At 44.8% G+C, this 18,421-nt stretch overlaps 1 protein-coding gene across 18 annotated transcripts in view; it reads right to left on the bottom strand.

The window, feature by feature from the left end:
• Positions 1-18,421, bottom strand: part of GRIP1 (glutamate receptor interacting protein 1) — an 859,437-nt gene that overhangs the window by 114,944 nt on the left and 726,072 nt on the right. For all 18 annotated transcript variants that reach the window (XM_069764654.1, XM_069764651.1, XM_069764661.1 and 15 more), the window contains exons 6-7: positions 13,383-13,458; positions 11,903-12,048 (exon numbers count right to left, since the gene is read on the bottom strand). In XM_069764654.1, the coding sequence (XP_069620755.1) occupies positions 11,903-12,048; positions 13,383-13,458 (222 nt within the window). The remainder of the gene's footprint in view (positions 1-11,902; positions 12,049-13,382; positions 13,459-18,421) is intronic.

The following is an 18,421-nucleotide window of genomic DNA, read 5'->3' as shown; positions in this document are numbered from 1 at the left end:
TTACCTAATGAATTCAACCCTGCCACATAATTGGCTACAGTGTTCTTTAATCCTTAATGTACAGCCTACTAGGCAGGGTTGTTTTATGAAAATGCATTTCTAATTTCAGGTATATACTTAGAGCAGGAACGTATTATTATGATTTCATATAATCATATTTATGCTTGAACACAGCCTCAGGCAGCCATAAAAGCATTTCTTGCTGCAAATAGATGAAACAATGATTACAATTCCATTGAAATCCATGTTTATACAATTTACGCTTAGGGAAAGAAATGAAACCAAAATTTTGTAATTTTCTCAGAATACCAGTTGCTCTCATATATATGGCATTATATTTTAAAGCAAATCTATCAATTCAAGGAGGGAACATGGAAACTGAGTTGGCAGAAACAGTGTTATTAGGGCTGCGGGGGGTGCAGTATAAGAGAATGGTTCACATAGTAATCCACAACTAAATTATTAATTCCTCACATGAATTGCTCAAAAAACCCCACCCTAAGTCACCATGTACATATGACTTGCAATATTTATTAAAAAACAACTTTTGGACAATATTTGCTTTATAGGAAATCGAAAGGAACAGCCCTCTCCCATATATGAAGGAACAATGCAGAGGAACTTGTTGTGCCACAAGGGAAATTAATTTAAAAAAAAAATGAAAAAAGGGTTCCAGCTTCCAAATCTTCGTTAAAAAGACACTTTAGTTAAAAAAAAAAAAAAAATTAAAAAAAGCAGTCTGAGTCCGTGTCCATTTTGGTGGAGTTGGCATAAAATGGGCCAACTCTGACTCGTAAAATATATAATTGGGTACAGTAGTTCTGTGCAGGATGTGCTGTAAATGTTATCATAAGAATTTGGGAAAGTTGTGAAATGTCTTATAAATGTCTGTTCTGTTTCTGATCTAAGGTGCTCGGCTTTTAGCTGAGATTAATCTGTGCTGAACTTTATGTACATGCTCAGTAGTGGGCAACATTGTGGGGTCAGGGTATGTACATGCTCAGTAGTGAGGCAGTGCTGTGGGGTCGGGGTATGTACATGCTGAGGAGTGAGGCAGTGCTGTGTAGTCAGGCTAAGTACATGCTCAGTAGTGAGGCAGTGCTGTGGGGTTGGGATATTTACATGTTCAGTAATCAGGCAGTGCTGTGGGGTCGGGGTATGTACATGCGCAGTAGTGAGGCAGTGTTGTGGAGTCCGGGTATGTACATGCTCAGGAGTAAGGCAGTGCTGTGGGGTCGGAGTAAGTACATGTTCAGTAGTGAGGCAGTGCTGTGGGGTCGGGGTATGTACATGCTCAATAGTGAGGTAATGATATGGGGTTGGGGGTATGTAGATGCTCAGTAGTGAGGCAGAGCTGTGGGGTTGGGGTATGTACATGCTCAGTAGTGAGGCAGTGCTGTGGGGTCGGGGTATGTACATGCTCAGTAGTGAGGCAGTGCTGTGGGGTCGGGGTATGCACATGCTCAGTAGTGAGGCAGTGCTGTGGAGTCAGGGTATGTACATGCTCAGTAGTGAGGCAGTGCTGTGGAGTCAGGGTATGTACATGCTCAGTAGTGAGGCAGTGCTGTGGGGTTGGGGTATGTACATGCTCAGTAGTGAGGCAGTGCTGTGGGGTCGGGGTATGTACATGCTCAGTAGTGAGGCAGAGCTGTGGGGTCGGGGTATGCACATGCTCAGTAGGGAGGCAGTGCTGTGGAGTCAGGGTATGTACATGCTCAGTAGTGAGGCAGTGCTGTGGGGTTGGGGTATGTACATGCTCAGTAGTGAGGCAGTGCTGTGGGGTCGGGGTATGTACATGCTCAGTAGTGAGGCAGAGCTGTGGGGTCGGGGTATGTACATACTCAGTAGTGAGGCAGTGCTGTGGGGTATGTACATACTCAGTAGTGAGGCAGTGCTGTGGGGTCACGGTATGTACATGCTCAGTAGTGAGGCAGTGCCGTGGGGTCGGGGTATGCACATGCTCAGTAGTGAGGCAGTGCCATGGGTCAGGGTATGTACATGCTCAGTAGTGAGACAGTGCTGTGGGGTCGGGGTATGAACATGCTCAGTAGTGAGGCAGTGCTGTAGGTTCGGGGTAAGTACATGTTCAGTAGTGAGGCAGTGCTGTGGGGACGGGGTATGAACATGCTCAGTAGTGAGGCAGTGCTGTGGAGTCAGGGTATGTACATGCTCAGTAGTGAGGCAGTGCTGTAGGGTTGGGGTATGTACATGCTCAGTAGTGAGGCAGTGCTGTGGGGTCGGGGTATGTACATGCTCAGTAGTGAGGCAGAGCTGTGGGGTCGGGGTATGCACATGCTCAGTAGTGAGGCAGTGCTGTGGGGTCGGGGTATGTACATGCTCAGTAGTGAGGCAGTGCTGTGGGGTCGGGGTATGCACATGCTCAGCAGTGAGGCAGTGCTGTGGAGTCAGGGTATGTACATGCTCAGTAGTGAGGCAGTGCTGTGGGGTCGGGGTATGTACATGCTCAGTAGTGAGGCAGAGCTGTGGGGTCGGGGTATGCACATACTCAGTAGTGAGGCAGTGCTGTGGGGTCGGGGTATGTACATGCTCAGTAGTGAGGCAGTGCTGTGGGGTCGGGGTATGTACATACTCAGTAGTGAGGCAGTGCTGTGGGGTCACGGTATGTACATGCTCAGTAGTGAGGCAGTGCTGTGGGGTCGGGGTATGTACATACTCAGTAGTGAGGCAGTGCTGTGGGGTCACGGTATGTACATGCTCAGTAGTGAGGCAGTGCTGTGGGGTCGGGGTATGTACATACTCAGTAGTGAGGCAGTGCTGTGGGGTCACGGTATGTACATGCTCAGTAGTGAGGCAGTGCCGTGGGGTCGGGGTATGCACATGCACAGTAGTGAGGCAGTGCCATGGGTCAGGGTATGTACATGCTCAGTAGTGAGGCAGTGCTGTGGGTCGAGGTATGTACATGCTCAGTACTGAGGCAGTGCTGTGGCGTCGGGATATGTACATGCTCAGTAGTGAGGCAGTGCTGTGGGGTCGGGATATGTATATGCTCAGTGGTGAGGCAGTGATGTGAGGTTGGGGTATGTACATGATCAGTAGTGAGGCAATAATGTGGGGTCGGGGTATGTACATGATCAGTAGTGAGGCAGTGCTGTGGGGTCGGGGTATGTACATGATCAGTAGTGAAGCAGGTCCGTTAGCTTCACCCATTGACAGCAATGTGATTTGTGCCTGTAGCGCATCGCTGGCGCATGCCATTTTCAGCACGCGCTAGCGATGTGCCGTTCTTTTGTGACGGACCTCGGACGCTGCTTGCAGTGTCCGAGGTGCATCCGAGGTCCGTCCCTCGCTAGCGCAGATCGGGGATCTGCGCTAGCGGGGACGGCAAACGCGGACCCTAAATAAACATTGCGTTAGCGCTATGCGCTTAACGGATTGCCTAACGCAATGTGAACCTAGCTCAAGTCGGAGAACTATATGATCAGGAAGTCTCAAACAAAATTGTATTATTAAAGGTAATCTGTCACCACCTTACACCTACCTAAACTATTTATATGGGGCATACAGGTTATAAAATGCTGAAAATAGTCCTACCTGTGTATCTTAAATCAGATGCCAAGTTGTTGGGAAATCCTCTTTTATCACTTTATATAAGTTACCACTTCCAGGCTATGGGAGGATGCTGCCCAGAAGATAACTCTACCTCCGCACTTCATCTCCATATATCTCGCCTCCCATCAGGTAGGACTGTTTTTAGCATTCTATAACCTGTATGCCTATATTAATGGTTTAGATAGGTCAAATGTGGTGACAGATTCCCCTTAATGCCATTTTTTAAAATTTTGTGCACATTTCAGTGTCTATAGATGCGAGAGATTATGTTAAATGAAGGTCTGATGGCAATTTCACTTATTCAAGAATTTCTTAGATGAATAGGAGGTAAGCCACCCAGGATTTGAATAATTATAATCTTATTGGAGCAATCCTTTCAACTAGGATGGGAGTGATCCCTTTACAATATCTACAGATGAATGGTCATAATAACAAGTCTCTCGTAACCTCTGCTATCCATTTACTATAAGATTTCTCACCATATTATCCAACATCTTACTTTACCCCTTAAAGGGAATCTGTCAGCAGGTATTTGCTGTGTAATCTGGAGACAGCAAGAGATAGAGGCTCAGTACAGAATTCAGGGATGTGCCACTTGTCAGAGTGGGTGCTGTTTACTAACTGTGAAGGATTTATCACTAAGAGTTTAACATTGTCAGATTAGTCCGGCCACGCCCCCTCCTGTGATAAGCAACTCACTGTCTATGGACTTCGTATATGGAGAGCCTGGGGTGGGATGGGGTTAGCATTCCCAGCTCTGCTTCATGCTATGTATTAAAGCTCTGATTATGTCAGAATCGCTGCACCCAGCAAACTAAGTGATGCATTGTTGGATTCAGCATCTGTGTGCCTACATCATGCTGCTCTCAGATGAGACAGCAAAAATCTGCTGACAGATTCCCTTTAAGAGCCATTTAGTGTTGCAATGCTGAATCTCTAAGCAGCTCGGAGTTTAGATCTTAACATCATAAATGTGGAGTTTTCTAGAATCCTTAACATGTTCATTATTTTGTGAGCAACATGTACACTATTAGTATATTAGTATTTGGTCAGTATTTCACATCAGTATTTGTAAGCCAAAACCAGAAGTGGGCACAAAGATGCAAAAGTGGTGATGTGTTTCTATTATACTTTTCCTTTAAGGGCGGGAGCACACGGACAGTAATTGCAGCGCTTTGGATGCAGCACATGTCCGCTCCGTCCAAAGCGCTGCTGGCTTTTGAACGCAGGGGATTCTGCATGTGTTCATTAAACCGTGCGGAATCACTGTGTCCAATACAATGTATGAGTGAGATTTACCTTGTGGAGACTGAGCTTCTCCGCAAGATAACTAGACATGATACGGTCTGGAGAGACGCACCGCATGTCCGTCTCCACAGGTGATCCGCAGGCGCCAGTACACATAGTGGGCATGAAATTTCTAGAAATCCCATCCACTATACTGTAACATCTGGACGCTGTGGAGGTACACACCGACCAACCCGCAGCATTTACTGACCGTGGGAACATACCCTAGTTGTTCCTCACCTGGTTTTGACTAACAGAAACTAAGAGAAAATACTGACCAAATACTGATCGTGTGACCGCAGCCTAGCAGTTTCACATATGGCTCCCTTTCCCTCATTTAAAGAGGTGGTGCACTACGTTGTAAAATGCCCTCATTGATTTATACCTTTTAACTCACGGATTTCCTGGTTTTACCCAGATGTATCGCAGTCACATGCACTTCCCCTGACTGACTGGGCTGTGGGCGGCATTTTTGGCTATTTATAATCAAGACATGTTGGATTAATACTTTCATACTCAGAACACAATCATATATGAATCCATTATTTTATCCCAAAGCATTTACAATCCTTTGTTCCCTATACAATTGCAAAAAATGCACTTTTTTAGAAAGTGAGTCCGTTGTTTCAGGGTAAGCTCTCATGTATGTGCACGAGGAATAGGACTGTTTTTGGCCATTATATAACTCGTATCTTGCAATTTTCATAAGTGAGTGTAGGCTAGCCACGATGATCTCCCATATGCAGAAATATAGAGATCCTCTCTTTTGTCTGTAGCACATGTTAATAATCAACAACATTTGGACATTATACAGTACTACTGAGCAGTGTAGCTATGAATCCAGCAACGGGTGACATAAATGCAAAAATATTGATCTGCCTATCTCTTCCAACGCCTGTTCTCTTACTGTGCTCCTCCCTCTAACCCTCCTGCCTCTCTATAAACTTCAAAGAGCAGATGTAATCTGATCCCTCAGTGATCTGTCAAGTTAATCTTGTTTTGACTTTGAAAGTACTTTTTCAATTTTTCATATAGTACGTTCTGGAGACAGAGGGGAGAGAAAAAGCAGTTCATAAGCGAAGAAAAAAGCATACCTTGCTAACATATTTTCCATAGTTTTTCTATTTGCTTGTAAGATTCATTTATGCAAAGTTGAAATGATCACAACCAGATAGAAATTTGTTATAAAAACTAAAGAGGATTCTAGTGTTATGTGATCTTCTCACTTGCATATAAATCCTATGAGGACATGATTTATGAATGGCTTTCCTCTTGAAGTATATTTTTTTCTAACCATAACACTAAGTGTCTTATTGACAAACCCAATAATGAGAAATTATCAGTCTAAGGCTAGGTGCAGACGACTGTTACCTCTCATAGAGAATCGGGTTGATTGTGCAAATCACACTTTAATCAGTGTTTGAACAGAGTGGGATCCAATTTTCTCGGATGAGGAGAAGATGGAGAAAAAAATGTCTCAATCTCCAGTCTGTCAGTCCTTGGAAATCAGACTGCACTCATATGTCATCCTAGTGCAGTCCAATGTTTTCCACATACTCAATGACTTGCATGGCCGTCTCTGTCCAAGGAAAAAATCGGACATGTGCACCACCCCATAGCATAACATTGGTCTGGGTGCAATCTGATGTTTTATCGGATCGCAGTGGGACCGCTAATACGGTCGTCTCCACGAGTCCTAAAGCAAAGTAGTACAGACATCAGTCCCGAGTATTGTAAGGAAATCGGGTGGACGTAACGGTCAGCCAGAGACCTCATGGACGTAACAGAGCCATGTGCATACAGACACCTGGAGACCCTGCCTGTGCTTAGTCTATGTACAGGTATAATAATAATAATCTTTATTTTTATATAGCGCTAACATTTTCCGCAGCGCTTTACAGTTTGCACACATTATCACTCAGGAAGCACAGTAGCACTCAGGAAGCCGCCATATGGAATGTAAAGTAGAGAATACCTTCGTAATACAGCATATAATAGAGTAAGTCATTATTTCTGTTAGATAAGTTATATTAAATCTTACAACAAAAACATTTCTGCTTCTATGTATTAAAAACATACAGACCTTGAATGACTGAATATGCAGAATGCTCCATAAAAAACACAAAACAAAGCAATTTCAAGACTCCCTAAGTATGTATTGTATCAACAGAACTGAAGGTATTTCTCAGATGTGTGAAGGAAAGAAAGCCATGCCCATCCGGGAAAACATGCCCCTCACATCCGGGGGTACTGCTGGGTTTTCACATGTAATGTTCAATCCTCTTAAAAATGTTCTAATTGAATTTCTGAATGGCGGCTGTGCGTACGGACTTGGGACACGGGTCCCATCTGGCCTCCCTCTGTAATTATACCACAACAGCACACTTGTGTTTTATAGCACAATTCACAGGCTCCATTGGAGAGGTAGTTAAACTGAACATTGTGCATGGTTATAGATTACCATGCAATGTTACAATTAATCCTGCCCATAAAATTAATAAAATGTCACACGTGAATTATGCTTCCTTGGTTAAGTAGTGAAGGCCATTATCTTTATTACAAGGTTTCATTTACTTTTTATGAGATTAACAGAAATTACCACTCCTAAAGCATATTTCCTTTATATTAATGGTTACTGTAGGTGGCGGTGCTATGATTTTAAAGCACAATTTCATGAAGACAACGTAAGCCACCAACATTTCAGCTTGTTAAAGGAGACCGACCAGGAGAAAATCAAAAAAGTCTCTTAAATCTACATTGAAAAATCTGACTTCTGAGATCGGAGCTCGGCCCGAGGTTGGACAACTGTGAAATCCTGCTGAAAACATGCACCCTAAAGGTATTCCATGATACCATACCACACATACCACACATGTGATACCATACCACACATATATGTGTGTTTATGTGAACTGCATATAATTCCCACCTGGTATGCTTTGCTTACCCATTGTTTTCTATCCATTCGTATTTCACTTCCCTTGCTTCTTGCTTGCATACCTGAGTGGCCATCTACCCCACCCCCTCTTTATGACCTGGCTTAACTGTGAACATGTGCTCTGGACACACACGCCCACATCCTCCCTCTCAGCTGTGAGCCCTTAGGTGCCCATAAATTCATAGCCATGAGTCTGACCAGACGTGTCTGACCATCTTAGAAATTGCATTTTTAAATTGCTATGAATTAGACTAGAATTGGACTGGAATTGACTGGAAGGTAAAGGAATAGAAAACCACTATAATGTTTCGGTTTCTTTTCACATTCACCCCCATACCACTCTATTTCTTCCGATCTCCTGTAGTCCCTCCACCCAGTAAAGAACTAGTCATTTCTCCCTCCATCCTCCCCAGTCATCTCACCTCCTCCACAGAACTATTCCTCCACATACAATCCTTTCTCGCCAGGCACACACGGCCACATCATGACCTATCCAGCTCACACCTTCTAACGCTCTGTCTGCTGCTCCTCATTGCTGGCGACATATCCCCAAATCCTGGCCCTCCTCATCACATCCCCACACTCATTTCTAATCCCCTGCCACGATCCTCTACACGTCCTCGCAACCACAGTAACCTCATACCCATTCATCCTGCCCCCACTCCCCCAATTTCCCTATCTGGAGCACTATGGAACGCACGCTCTGTCTGCAATAAACTTCCATTTATCCATGACCTCTTCATCAATAACAAACTCTCCTTCCTCGGCATCACTGAAACCTGGCTCACCCCTTCTGACACAGCCTCCCCTGCGGCACTCTCTTACGGTGGCTTCCACCTTTCTCACACACCCCGCCCCAGCAGCAAGCATGGCGGAGGAGTTGGTTTTCTCCTGTCAGATAACTGCTCCTTCGTCCCAATCCCACTGCCACCCTCTGTTATCCTCCCTTCCTTTGAGGTGCACTCTGTGCGCATCTACTCCCCTTCCAACCTCCAACTGGCTGTCATCTACCGTCCCCCAGGGCCAGCCACCACCTTCTTCGACCACTTCACCACCTGGCTACTCCACTTCCTCGCCGCCGACATCCCCACTATCATCATGGGCGACTTCAACATCCCCATTGACACTTCCCTCTCAGCTGCCACTAAACTTCTATCTCTCACTTCCTCCTTTGGCCTCACTCAATGGTCTTCTACAGCCACCCACAAAGATGGTCACACACTGGACCTCATTCTCACCCGCCTCTGCTCCCTATCCAACCTCTCAAACTCACCTCTTCCTCTTTCTGACCACAACCTACTTACATTCTCTTCCCTTTCCACTCCTTGTCTACAACCCCCACCCCACAAACTCTCACACCCTCGCAGAAATCTTAAACACCTTGATCTTCACTCACTCTCTGAATCCCTCCTCCCTCTCACAGACATAAGCTCCCTACACAATGCGGATGATGCTGCCGCTCTATATAACACCACAATAGCTGCAGCTTTGGAATCTCTTGCCCCTCTCACACATACCAAAGCTCGCAAAATCAACAGACAACCCTGGCACACCAGCATGACAAAAGAACTGAGGCGAGCTTCCAGAGCTGCTGAGCGCAGATGGAAAAGATCCCACTCCATCGAGGACTTCATCGCATTCAAACAGTCCCTCACTGCTTTCAAAACCATGCTCGCCACAGCAAAACAAACCTACTTCTCATCTCTCATATCCTCCCTGTCTCACAACCCCAAACAGTTATTCAACACCTTCAACTCTCTCCTCCGTCCCCCAGCACCTCCTCCCTCCCCACTCATCTCAGCTGAAGACTTCGCCTCATTTTTCAAGCAGAAAATTGAGAACATCAGAGACAATTTTAGTAAACAACCCCCAGAACCCTTCCTCCCAACTACCCAGCCCTCCACCTCCAAAACCAACTTCTCCACCATTACAGAAAACGGACTCTCCACTCTACTCTCAAGATCGCATCTCACCACCTGTGCACTTGACCCACTCCCATCCCACTTCATCCCAAACCTCACCACAGTCTTCATCCCAACCCTAACCCATCTCTTTAACCTATCACTAACAACTGGCATTTTCCCCTCAAGCTTTAAACATGCCACAATCACACCTATCCTCAAAAAGCCCTCTCTTGACCCATCCTCTGTATCTAGCTATCGCCCTATATCACTTCTCCCCTTTGCCTCAAAACTACTGGAACAACATGTCCATATTGAACTGTCCTCCCATCTATCTTCCTGCTCCTTCTTCGACCGCTTTCAATCAGGCTTCCGGTCACACCACTCCACTGAAACTGCCCTAACTAAGGTCACCAATGACCTATTAACCGCCAAGAGCAAGCGACACTACTCTGTCCTCCTCCTCCTGGACCTGTCCTCTGCCTTTGACACAGTGGACCATTCCCTGCTGCTGCAGACCCTCTCATCCCTTGGCATCACAGAATTGGCCCTATCCTGGATCTCATCATACCTAACTGACCGTACATTCAGCGTCTCCCACTCACACACCACCTCCTCACCTCGCCCCCTATCTGTCGGAGTCCCGCAAGGTTCAGTTCTAGGACCCCTGCTCTTCTCCATCTACACCTTTGGCCTGGGACAGCTCATAGAATCTCACGGCTTTCAGTATCATCTCTATGCTGACGACACACAGATCTACATCTCTGGACCAGATATCACCTCCCTACTAACCAGAATCCCTCAATGTCTGTCTGCTATTTCATCCTTCTTCTCCACTAGATTTCTAAAACTTAACATGGACAAAACAGAATTCATCATCTTTCCCCCATCTCACGCGATCTCCCCAACGAACCTATCCATTACAGTAAACGGCTGCCCACTCTCCCCAGTCCCACAAGCCCGCTGTCTTGGGGTAATCCTTGACACTGATCTCTCCTTTAAACCACATATCCAAACCCTTTCCACTTCCTGCCGCCTCCAACTCAAAAATATTTCACGGATCCGCACATTCCTAAACCAAGAATCTGCAAAAACCCTAGTCCATGCCCTCATCATCTCTCGCCTTGACTACTGTAACCTCCTGCTCTGTGGCCTCCCCTCTAACACTCTTGCACCCCTCCAATCTATTCTAAACTCTGCTGCCCGACTAATCCACCTGTCCCCCCGCTATTCCCCGGCCTCTCCCCTCTGTCAATCCCTGCACTGGCTCCCCATCACCCAGAGACTCCAGTACAAAAGCCTAACCATGACATATAAAGCCATCCACAACCTGTCTCCTCCATACATCTGTGACCTCGTCTCCCGGTACTTTCCTGCACGCAACCTCCGATCCTCACAAGATCTCCTTCTCTACTCCCCTATTATCTCCTCTTCCCACAATCGCATACAAGATTTCTCTCGTGCATCCCCCCTACTCTGGAATGCTCTACCACAACATATCAGACTCTCGCCTACCATCGAAACCTTCAAAAAGAACCTGAAGACTCACCTCTTCCGACAAGCCTACAACCTGCAGTAACCACCGATTGACCAAACCGCTGCACGGCCAGCTCTACCCTCACCTACTGTATCCTCACCCATCCCTTGTAGATTGTGAGCCCTCGCGGGCAGGGTCCTCTCTCCTCCTGTACCAGTTGTGACTTGTATTTTTCAAGATTATTGTACTTGTTTTATTATGTATACCCCTCCTCACATGTAAAGCGCCGTGGAATAAATGGCGCTATAATAATAAATAATAATAATAATAATAATACCAATTTCTCAGGATAGAAATCACATATTTTAAAATTATTTTGATTTTTTTATGCGGATTAGGGGGTTATCAAGACTGAAAGTTGATGGTCAATCCTGATCAGTGGGGGGTGGCAAAATTTGGTTCTCCACTAATCTAATATTAATCATCAGTCCCAAGCCTGGCTAATCTAGGGAATATGAAATGGCTAAGATTGGAAAAGCGGGGCTGCTTTCAAAAACAGCATCACATCAGTTCATTGGTTGGTTATAAGCGACATTGTGACATCAGCTGCAATACCAGACACTTGGTAAGATGACAGTAACATAACACAATGTTCATACATACATTAACGTCGGCGAACTGCACATAGAGCATAGCGATCATTAAGTATATGATAGGACTCCTGCTTACCCATGACGGAGACTTCATATTCTACAAGTAAGGTCGCTTCTTGGCCGCACTGCTTAAGAATACTCATGGCTTCAGCGTGTGTCGTTCCATGTAGGCGAATTCCATCCACGCTCAGCAATCTGTCCCCTGGCTTGATTGTACCCTCTCTAGAATAGGATGAAAAAAACAATCCTTATTAATTTGATGTAATGTGGTTTAGAGATAATAGCCACTCACATAAAATGATTCATTTGCAGCGTTCATGACATCAATCCTACTTGTCCACACTCTTAACATTTACCTTGACAGTTATCAAGCACTAGGTCACCGAGGAATAGAAATTACTTTAATCTGAAAATCAGTGATGGAAAAATAAGTGCTTATTACAATCTAATGAAGAGCAAGTAAACCAGCGCTGCACTCGGCTTTCATACACTATAGCAAGAAAACTTCGCTCAAAGGTCAAAGTGTTTCCATACACTCCGGGAAACAGGCTCAACCCAGTGCATTGTGAGGTGTGCACTCCTTCCAGAGGAACTGTGCCATAGTTATGAAATTAATGCTACTCGGCCACCTTACTGAAAGTGCGGCTACTGGGAGAAAATGGACTTTATTCCTCCTGGGAGCCGCCAGATATCCGTCATAGAAAGGTGCCCAGAGCAGCTACAGTAGTCGCTCAGTACACAGTGAGGGGCGGCTGTAAGCATGCCCTGGCACTTTGATTGACAGCTCGCTTTGAGCATCTCTGCAGAGCGAGCTGTCAATCTTACAGCCATTTCTCACATTGTTGGGGACGGTGACCGTAGACACCCTGTGCACATCTCTATGACTGAAAGATCGCAACCGGTTAGGAATAAAGCTTATTTTCTCCCCAGTAGCCACAATTTCAGTAAGGCCAACATTGTAACACTATTACTCTGGAGGTTAACCCTGTATCTTCAGGTTATTAGCATTTGGGGGCTGTGATTCAAGGGTCTCTCTCAATAGTCTAATATCCTGCCTTTTTCCCTATTTACATTGACCAATTATTTCTACAAACAGTCAGAAAGACCTGGATATCTGATTAAGAAAGAAACGTGGTCATTTTACTCATTTAGTGCATTAAATGTACATACATAGAAATGTATTAAAGTATTCTGCTCCTCGGATCCTTAGGGAGTGAACAGGCAACAGGCTTGCAGTTTAGACTGATTTTTTATTTCATCAGACTGCTTGTCTCTGAAAATTTGAATAATGTTAAGGATTGCCACCATAAGTCATCATATTATATTGTGGCTAAGATTGCTCTGTCGTTGTCAAATCCAGCGTAATAGCTGATAATGGATAAAAGAGGTGAGGAATAAGCATCCTGTGCAAATCTTATTGTCGCTGCTGCTTTTAATACATGGTAAGGGCTTTTACATTCATTATCCTTGCTTATAGCATTTGATGCATAGCTTATCTGCTTGCGTGCCAGAGCAACCCAGATCCATCTCTATTGCCAGAGGAAGATGTATTGTACCTGTCAGCTGGTCCTCCAGGTCTAACGCAAGTTATTACAATAGGACGAGATTTATTTCTGTCCTCATGTGCTCCTCCTGGAAAGAAGAAAACAGAATACAAATATTGCTCAAAGCGCATACACATTCTGCTCGCCGCGTAGCCCAAAGGGCATTAGCCTCAGCCATTCCACATGAAGATTATATTCAGGCCTTCCCGGCTTTCTAATAGAAAACATGTCAAATTACTTTTAGAAGGTCTTTTACAAACACAAAAAATGCTAAAGGTTAATAGAAAGAAATGAAAAAAAAATGAAAAAGTTTCAACCTTTAAAGTCAGATAGGAAGTAGAGATTACAAAAACTAATAAAACGCGCTTTCCCTGATAAAAGCAGAACAGATTGAGAATAAAAGTAAATCTAGTTGTGGTCTAATTTTACAACTATATTGTGTATACATGTCACCTTTAAATTGTAAACGGCTGTGAAGTGTCTTGCCACTATATAGATGAAAATGATTATTTTGATCATTATTACTGATTGGATGCCAATGTCTCTTATTTACTTGCACCATATTTCTCATGTCACTCCATATATTGCACAAAGCACTTGTAGCCCCGCACCGTGCAGGAGTATCAGTGTAAAGAAATCTGGTTACAGTGGTGAAAATAAGTACCGTATTTTCCAGCGTATAAGATGACTTTTTAACCCCTGAAAATCTTCTTAAAAGTCGGGGGTCGTCTTATACGCCGGGTATCGTCTTGTACACTGGGTGTATATGGTGGGTGGGTGGGGGGGAGTGGTCCCGATGACGGAGTGGGCGTCTCACAGGAAAGTGTGAGTGGAGTATGCCCCATTACCTCACTTTGTAGCTGCAGCCAGCATCAGCGTGGGGTGCTGGGGAGCGGCAGCGGCTGCTCCTCTTTGTGCCGCGTGGGTGCTGTGGGGCGGCGGTTCCTCTTCGTACAGCGTCGGGGCTCTGTGCTGTGGGGCGGCAACGGCGACGTATCTTCCCGCAGAGTCAGTCAGGGCTCCTCCGGCATCTCCTGAAAGCCCGGAGGCGCCGGCAGCTCCATTGCTGCGATGCGGTGGCCTCCGGGAAAATGGCCGCTGGGGACGGCGCATGCTCAGATTCAGATCTCGTCCCGAGATCTCGGGAGACGAGATCTGAATCTGAGCATGCGCCGCCCCCAGCGGCCATTTTTCCGGAGGCCACCGCATCGCAACAATGGAGCTGCCGGCGCCTCCGGGCTTTCAGGAGATGCCGGAGGAGCCCCGACTGACTCTGCGTGAAGATACGCCGCCGCTGCCGCCCCACAGCAGAGCCCCGACGCTGCACGAAGAGGAGCCGCCGCCCCACAGCACCCACGCGGCACAAAGAGGAGCAGCCGCCGCCGCTCCCCAGCACCCCACGCTGACGCTGGCTGCAGCTACAATGTGAGGTAATGGGGCATACTCCACTCACACTTTCCTGTGAGACGCCCCCTCCGTCATCGGGACCACTCCCCCCCCCAAAAAGGCACATTAGTCACCGGCCCTATAAGACGACATACAGCGTATAAGACCACCCCCGACTTTTAAGAAGATTTTATATTTTAAATGGAAAAGTTGGGGGGTCGTCTTATACGCCCAGTCGTCTTATACGCCGGAAAATACGGTAATTGATACACTGACGATTTTGCACGTTTTCTATCTACATAGAATGGAGAGGTCTGTAAATTTTATCGTAGGTACACTTTGCATGTGAGAGACAGAATCCAAAAATGAAAACCAGAAAGTCACATTGTATGATTTTTACATAATGAATTTGCATTTTATTGCATGAAATAAATATTTGATTCAATAGAAAAACAGAACATATTATTTGGTAAAGAAACCTTCGTTTGTAATTACAGATGTCAGACTTTTCTTGTTTGTCTTGACCAAGTTTGCACACAAACTGCCGCAAGGACTTTGGCCCACTCCTCTATACAGATCTACAGATATTTTAGGTTTCGGGGCTGTCACTGGGCAACATTGAGTTTCAGCTTCCTCCAAAGATTTTCTATAGGGTTCAGGTCTGTACTTAGGGTTGTACCCATTCTTCTTCTTCCTCCAACGATGGCGACTGGAGTTGATACCAAAAAGTTCTATTTTGGTCTGATCTGACTACATGACCTTCTCCTATGTCTCCTCTGGATCATCCAGATGGTCATTGGCAAACTTCAAACAAGACTGGAAATGTGTTGGCATGAGCAGGGGGACCTTATGTGCCCTGCAGGATTTTAATCCATGACAGCATAGTGTATTACTTACAGTAATCTTTGAGACTGTGGTGCCAGCTCTTTTCAGGTCATTGACCAGGTCCTCATGTGTAGTTCTGGACTAATTCCTACCCTTTCTCAGAATCCTATTTACCTCACGAGGTAATATCTTGCATGGAGTCCCAGACCGAGGAAGGTTGACTTTCATCTTGTGTTTCTTCCATTTTCTAATAATTGAGTCAACAGTTGTTGCCTACTCACCAAGCTGCTTTCCTATTCTTCCGGAGCCCATCCCAGCCTTGTGCAGGTCTACAATTTTGTCCCAGGTGTTTGGTCTTGGCCATGGTGGAGACGTTGGTGTGTGATTCATTGAGTGTGTGCATAGGTGTATTTTATACAGGTAACGAGCAGAGATTAATGAATTTGATTGGGTCAGGGCTTATTTGGCAAGCTATAGCGCTTACTAAATAAGCTCAGGAGGGAACCAGACTCCCTGGATCGCTCCGATTGATCAGTTGTTCGGACCTGCAGCTGAATGTGTGGCGGCTGTGTGACAGTCACGACACATGCATGTAGAGCCTGTTTCTTGGGCTCTCCATGCATGTGTCGTGACTGTCACACAGCTGTAACCACATGCAGCTGCGGAGCCGAGCAGCTGATTAGCCACAGCGATCCAGGAAGTCGAGTTCCCTCTGCCGCTTATTTGGTAAACGCTATAGCTTGCCGAATAAGCCCTGACCCGATCAAATTCGCTCATCTCTAGTAAAGAGTTAAAACAGGTGCATTTAATACAGGTAATGAGTACAAAGTAGGAGGGTTGCTTAAGGAAAAACTAACAGCTCTGTGAGAGCCAGAATTCTTGCTGATTGGTAGGTTATTAAACACTTGTTTCAAGCAATTTAATTATTTAAAAATCATACAATGTGATTTTCAGTCTTTTTGTTTGTTTTTGTTTTGTTTTTAGATTCTGTCTTTCACAGTCGAAGCGTACCTATGAAAAAATTACAAACCTCTCCACTCTTTGTAGGTGGAAAAACTTGCAATATCGGCAGTGTATCAAAAACTTATTTTCCCCACTGTATGTAATAATAATTTAAATACTTTCAAACCTAAAAGTTCCCATTCACATCAGACTACAGTCGGTTGATCTCACTGATGTTGGTGGGATAGGCAGACAGTCTGATAAGTATGGAGCCCTCCTGACTATCACCCTACAAATGATGTTGGAGAAGAATTAGCACATTGAAATTCCTAGGCCTGGTCCTTTTGTTCACTGGGAGATGCTTATAAAGAGTCTTCCCTTCACACAAGTACTTATAAACACATGTGTGGAGACACGGGGGTCAGCAGGTGCTCTAGTCCGCTAGCCAAAACCTTTTACTGTGGGCGTAATACTACTCAGGGAATGCAAAGTGAGAGTAAAGCAGTGTGGCAATACTTTATTGAACCACAAAACAGGCAAATAACATGTAGAACTGTCTCAGCAAAATACCCAAGATAGTGCGAAATTACAGAGTCTCACCCTTCCACTGACTCGTCAGGATAAAAGTAGCTATGACTTCAGAGCTTTTAAGGCAGACTACCTCCCCTGTGGCAAGTACAGAGAGTAGGTATCGACAAGCTTAGGAAGATGACAGTCCATTGAGGTACAAGGCCAAGTGACCGTAGGGTTACATCCTGGCTTCTCCAAACATCTCCCTGGTGCCAGGTGACCGGTGAGTCCCAACCCTAGTTTTCTCCAAATGTATCCATGGGGCTCAGGTGACCGGCTGGTCCAAATCTTGACTACCCCAAACATATTTATAGTTTAGTGATGGTCAATGGAGCAGATCTGTATTCTTTCAGCTGGGGCCATGGTCTTGTAAAGAGTCTTGGGTTCTTTGGATGTATAGATGTACAGAGGCGCATATCCTCTTTTTATAGTTAACAACTGTCCTTCAAGCCAGCATTCAGAGGTAAAGGGGAAGAATGGTGAGGAGATCAACTTGCGTTATTAATTATTTAATCTATCTGCATAGTTTTTCTTCCTCTGTTTTGCAAGTCAACAATATAGCTGGCCTGGACAATGTGTAATCAACATATCAGCAAACATCACTGTTCAATTATCCTGTGTCTCCATCATCCAGGATAACAGCACAATATGTTACAAGAAATGTCAACTTAAAAGTCAATATTACAGGCTTATACGAACTAAAGTTTTTGTTTTCTTGATGAATCAAAATATAAAACATACATTCAAAAGTCAACATATAAATAACAGTCTATTCCTCATGGCTTTCCAAAAATAGATATCTTGTTAATTAATATAAAATGCTGTGTCGTCACAACATGTATGAAAGAAAAACACTTTATAAAAACATGCATGATGGGAAGACTCTTTAAAATACGTGTCAGGGGAAGACTATTCGCACATGTATAAAGGGAAGACTCTATATGCAGATTTATAAAGGGAAGACTATACATACATGTATAAAGGGTAGACTCTTTATAAGCACATGCATAAAGGGAATATTCTTTATAAGCAAGGTAAGACTTTATATGAAGGGAAAACTCTTAATAAGCATGGGTGAAGGGAAGACTCTTTATAAGCAAATGTATGAGGGCAAGAGTCTGTATAAGCACATGTATGAAGGGAAGACTCTTTATAAGCACATGTATGAAGGGAAGACTTTATAAGCATATATATGAAGGGAAGACTTTATCAGCACATGAATATATTAAGGGAAGACTCTTTAAATGAATATGTGAAGGGAAGACTCTTTAAAAGCACATGAATGAAGGGAAGACTCTTTATAAGTACATGTGTGAAGGTAAGACTCT

Source organism: Ranitomeya imitator, chromosome 4 (assembly GCF_032444005.1).
Source record: "Ranitomeya imitator isolate aRanImi1 chromosome 4, aRanImi1.pri, whole genome shotgun sequence".
NCBI classification, from domain to species: Eukaryota; Metazoa; Chordata; class Amphibia; order Anura; family Dendrobatidae; genus Ranitomeya; species Ranitomeya imitator.
Note: the sequence above shows the minus strand (reverse complement) of the source record. Positions and strands in the feature narration are given on the sequence as shown.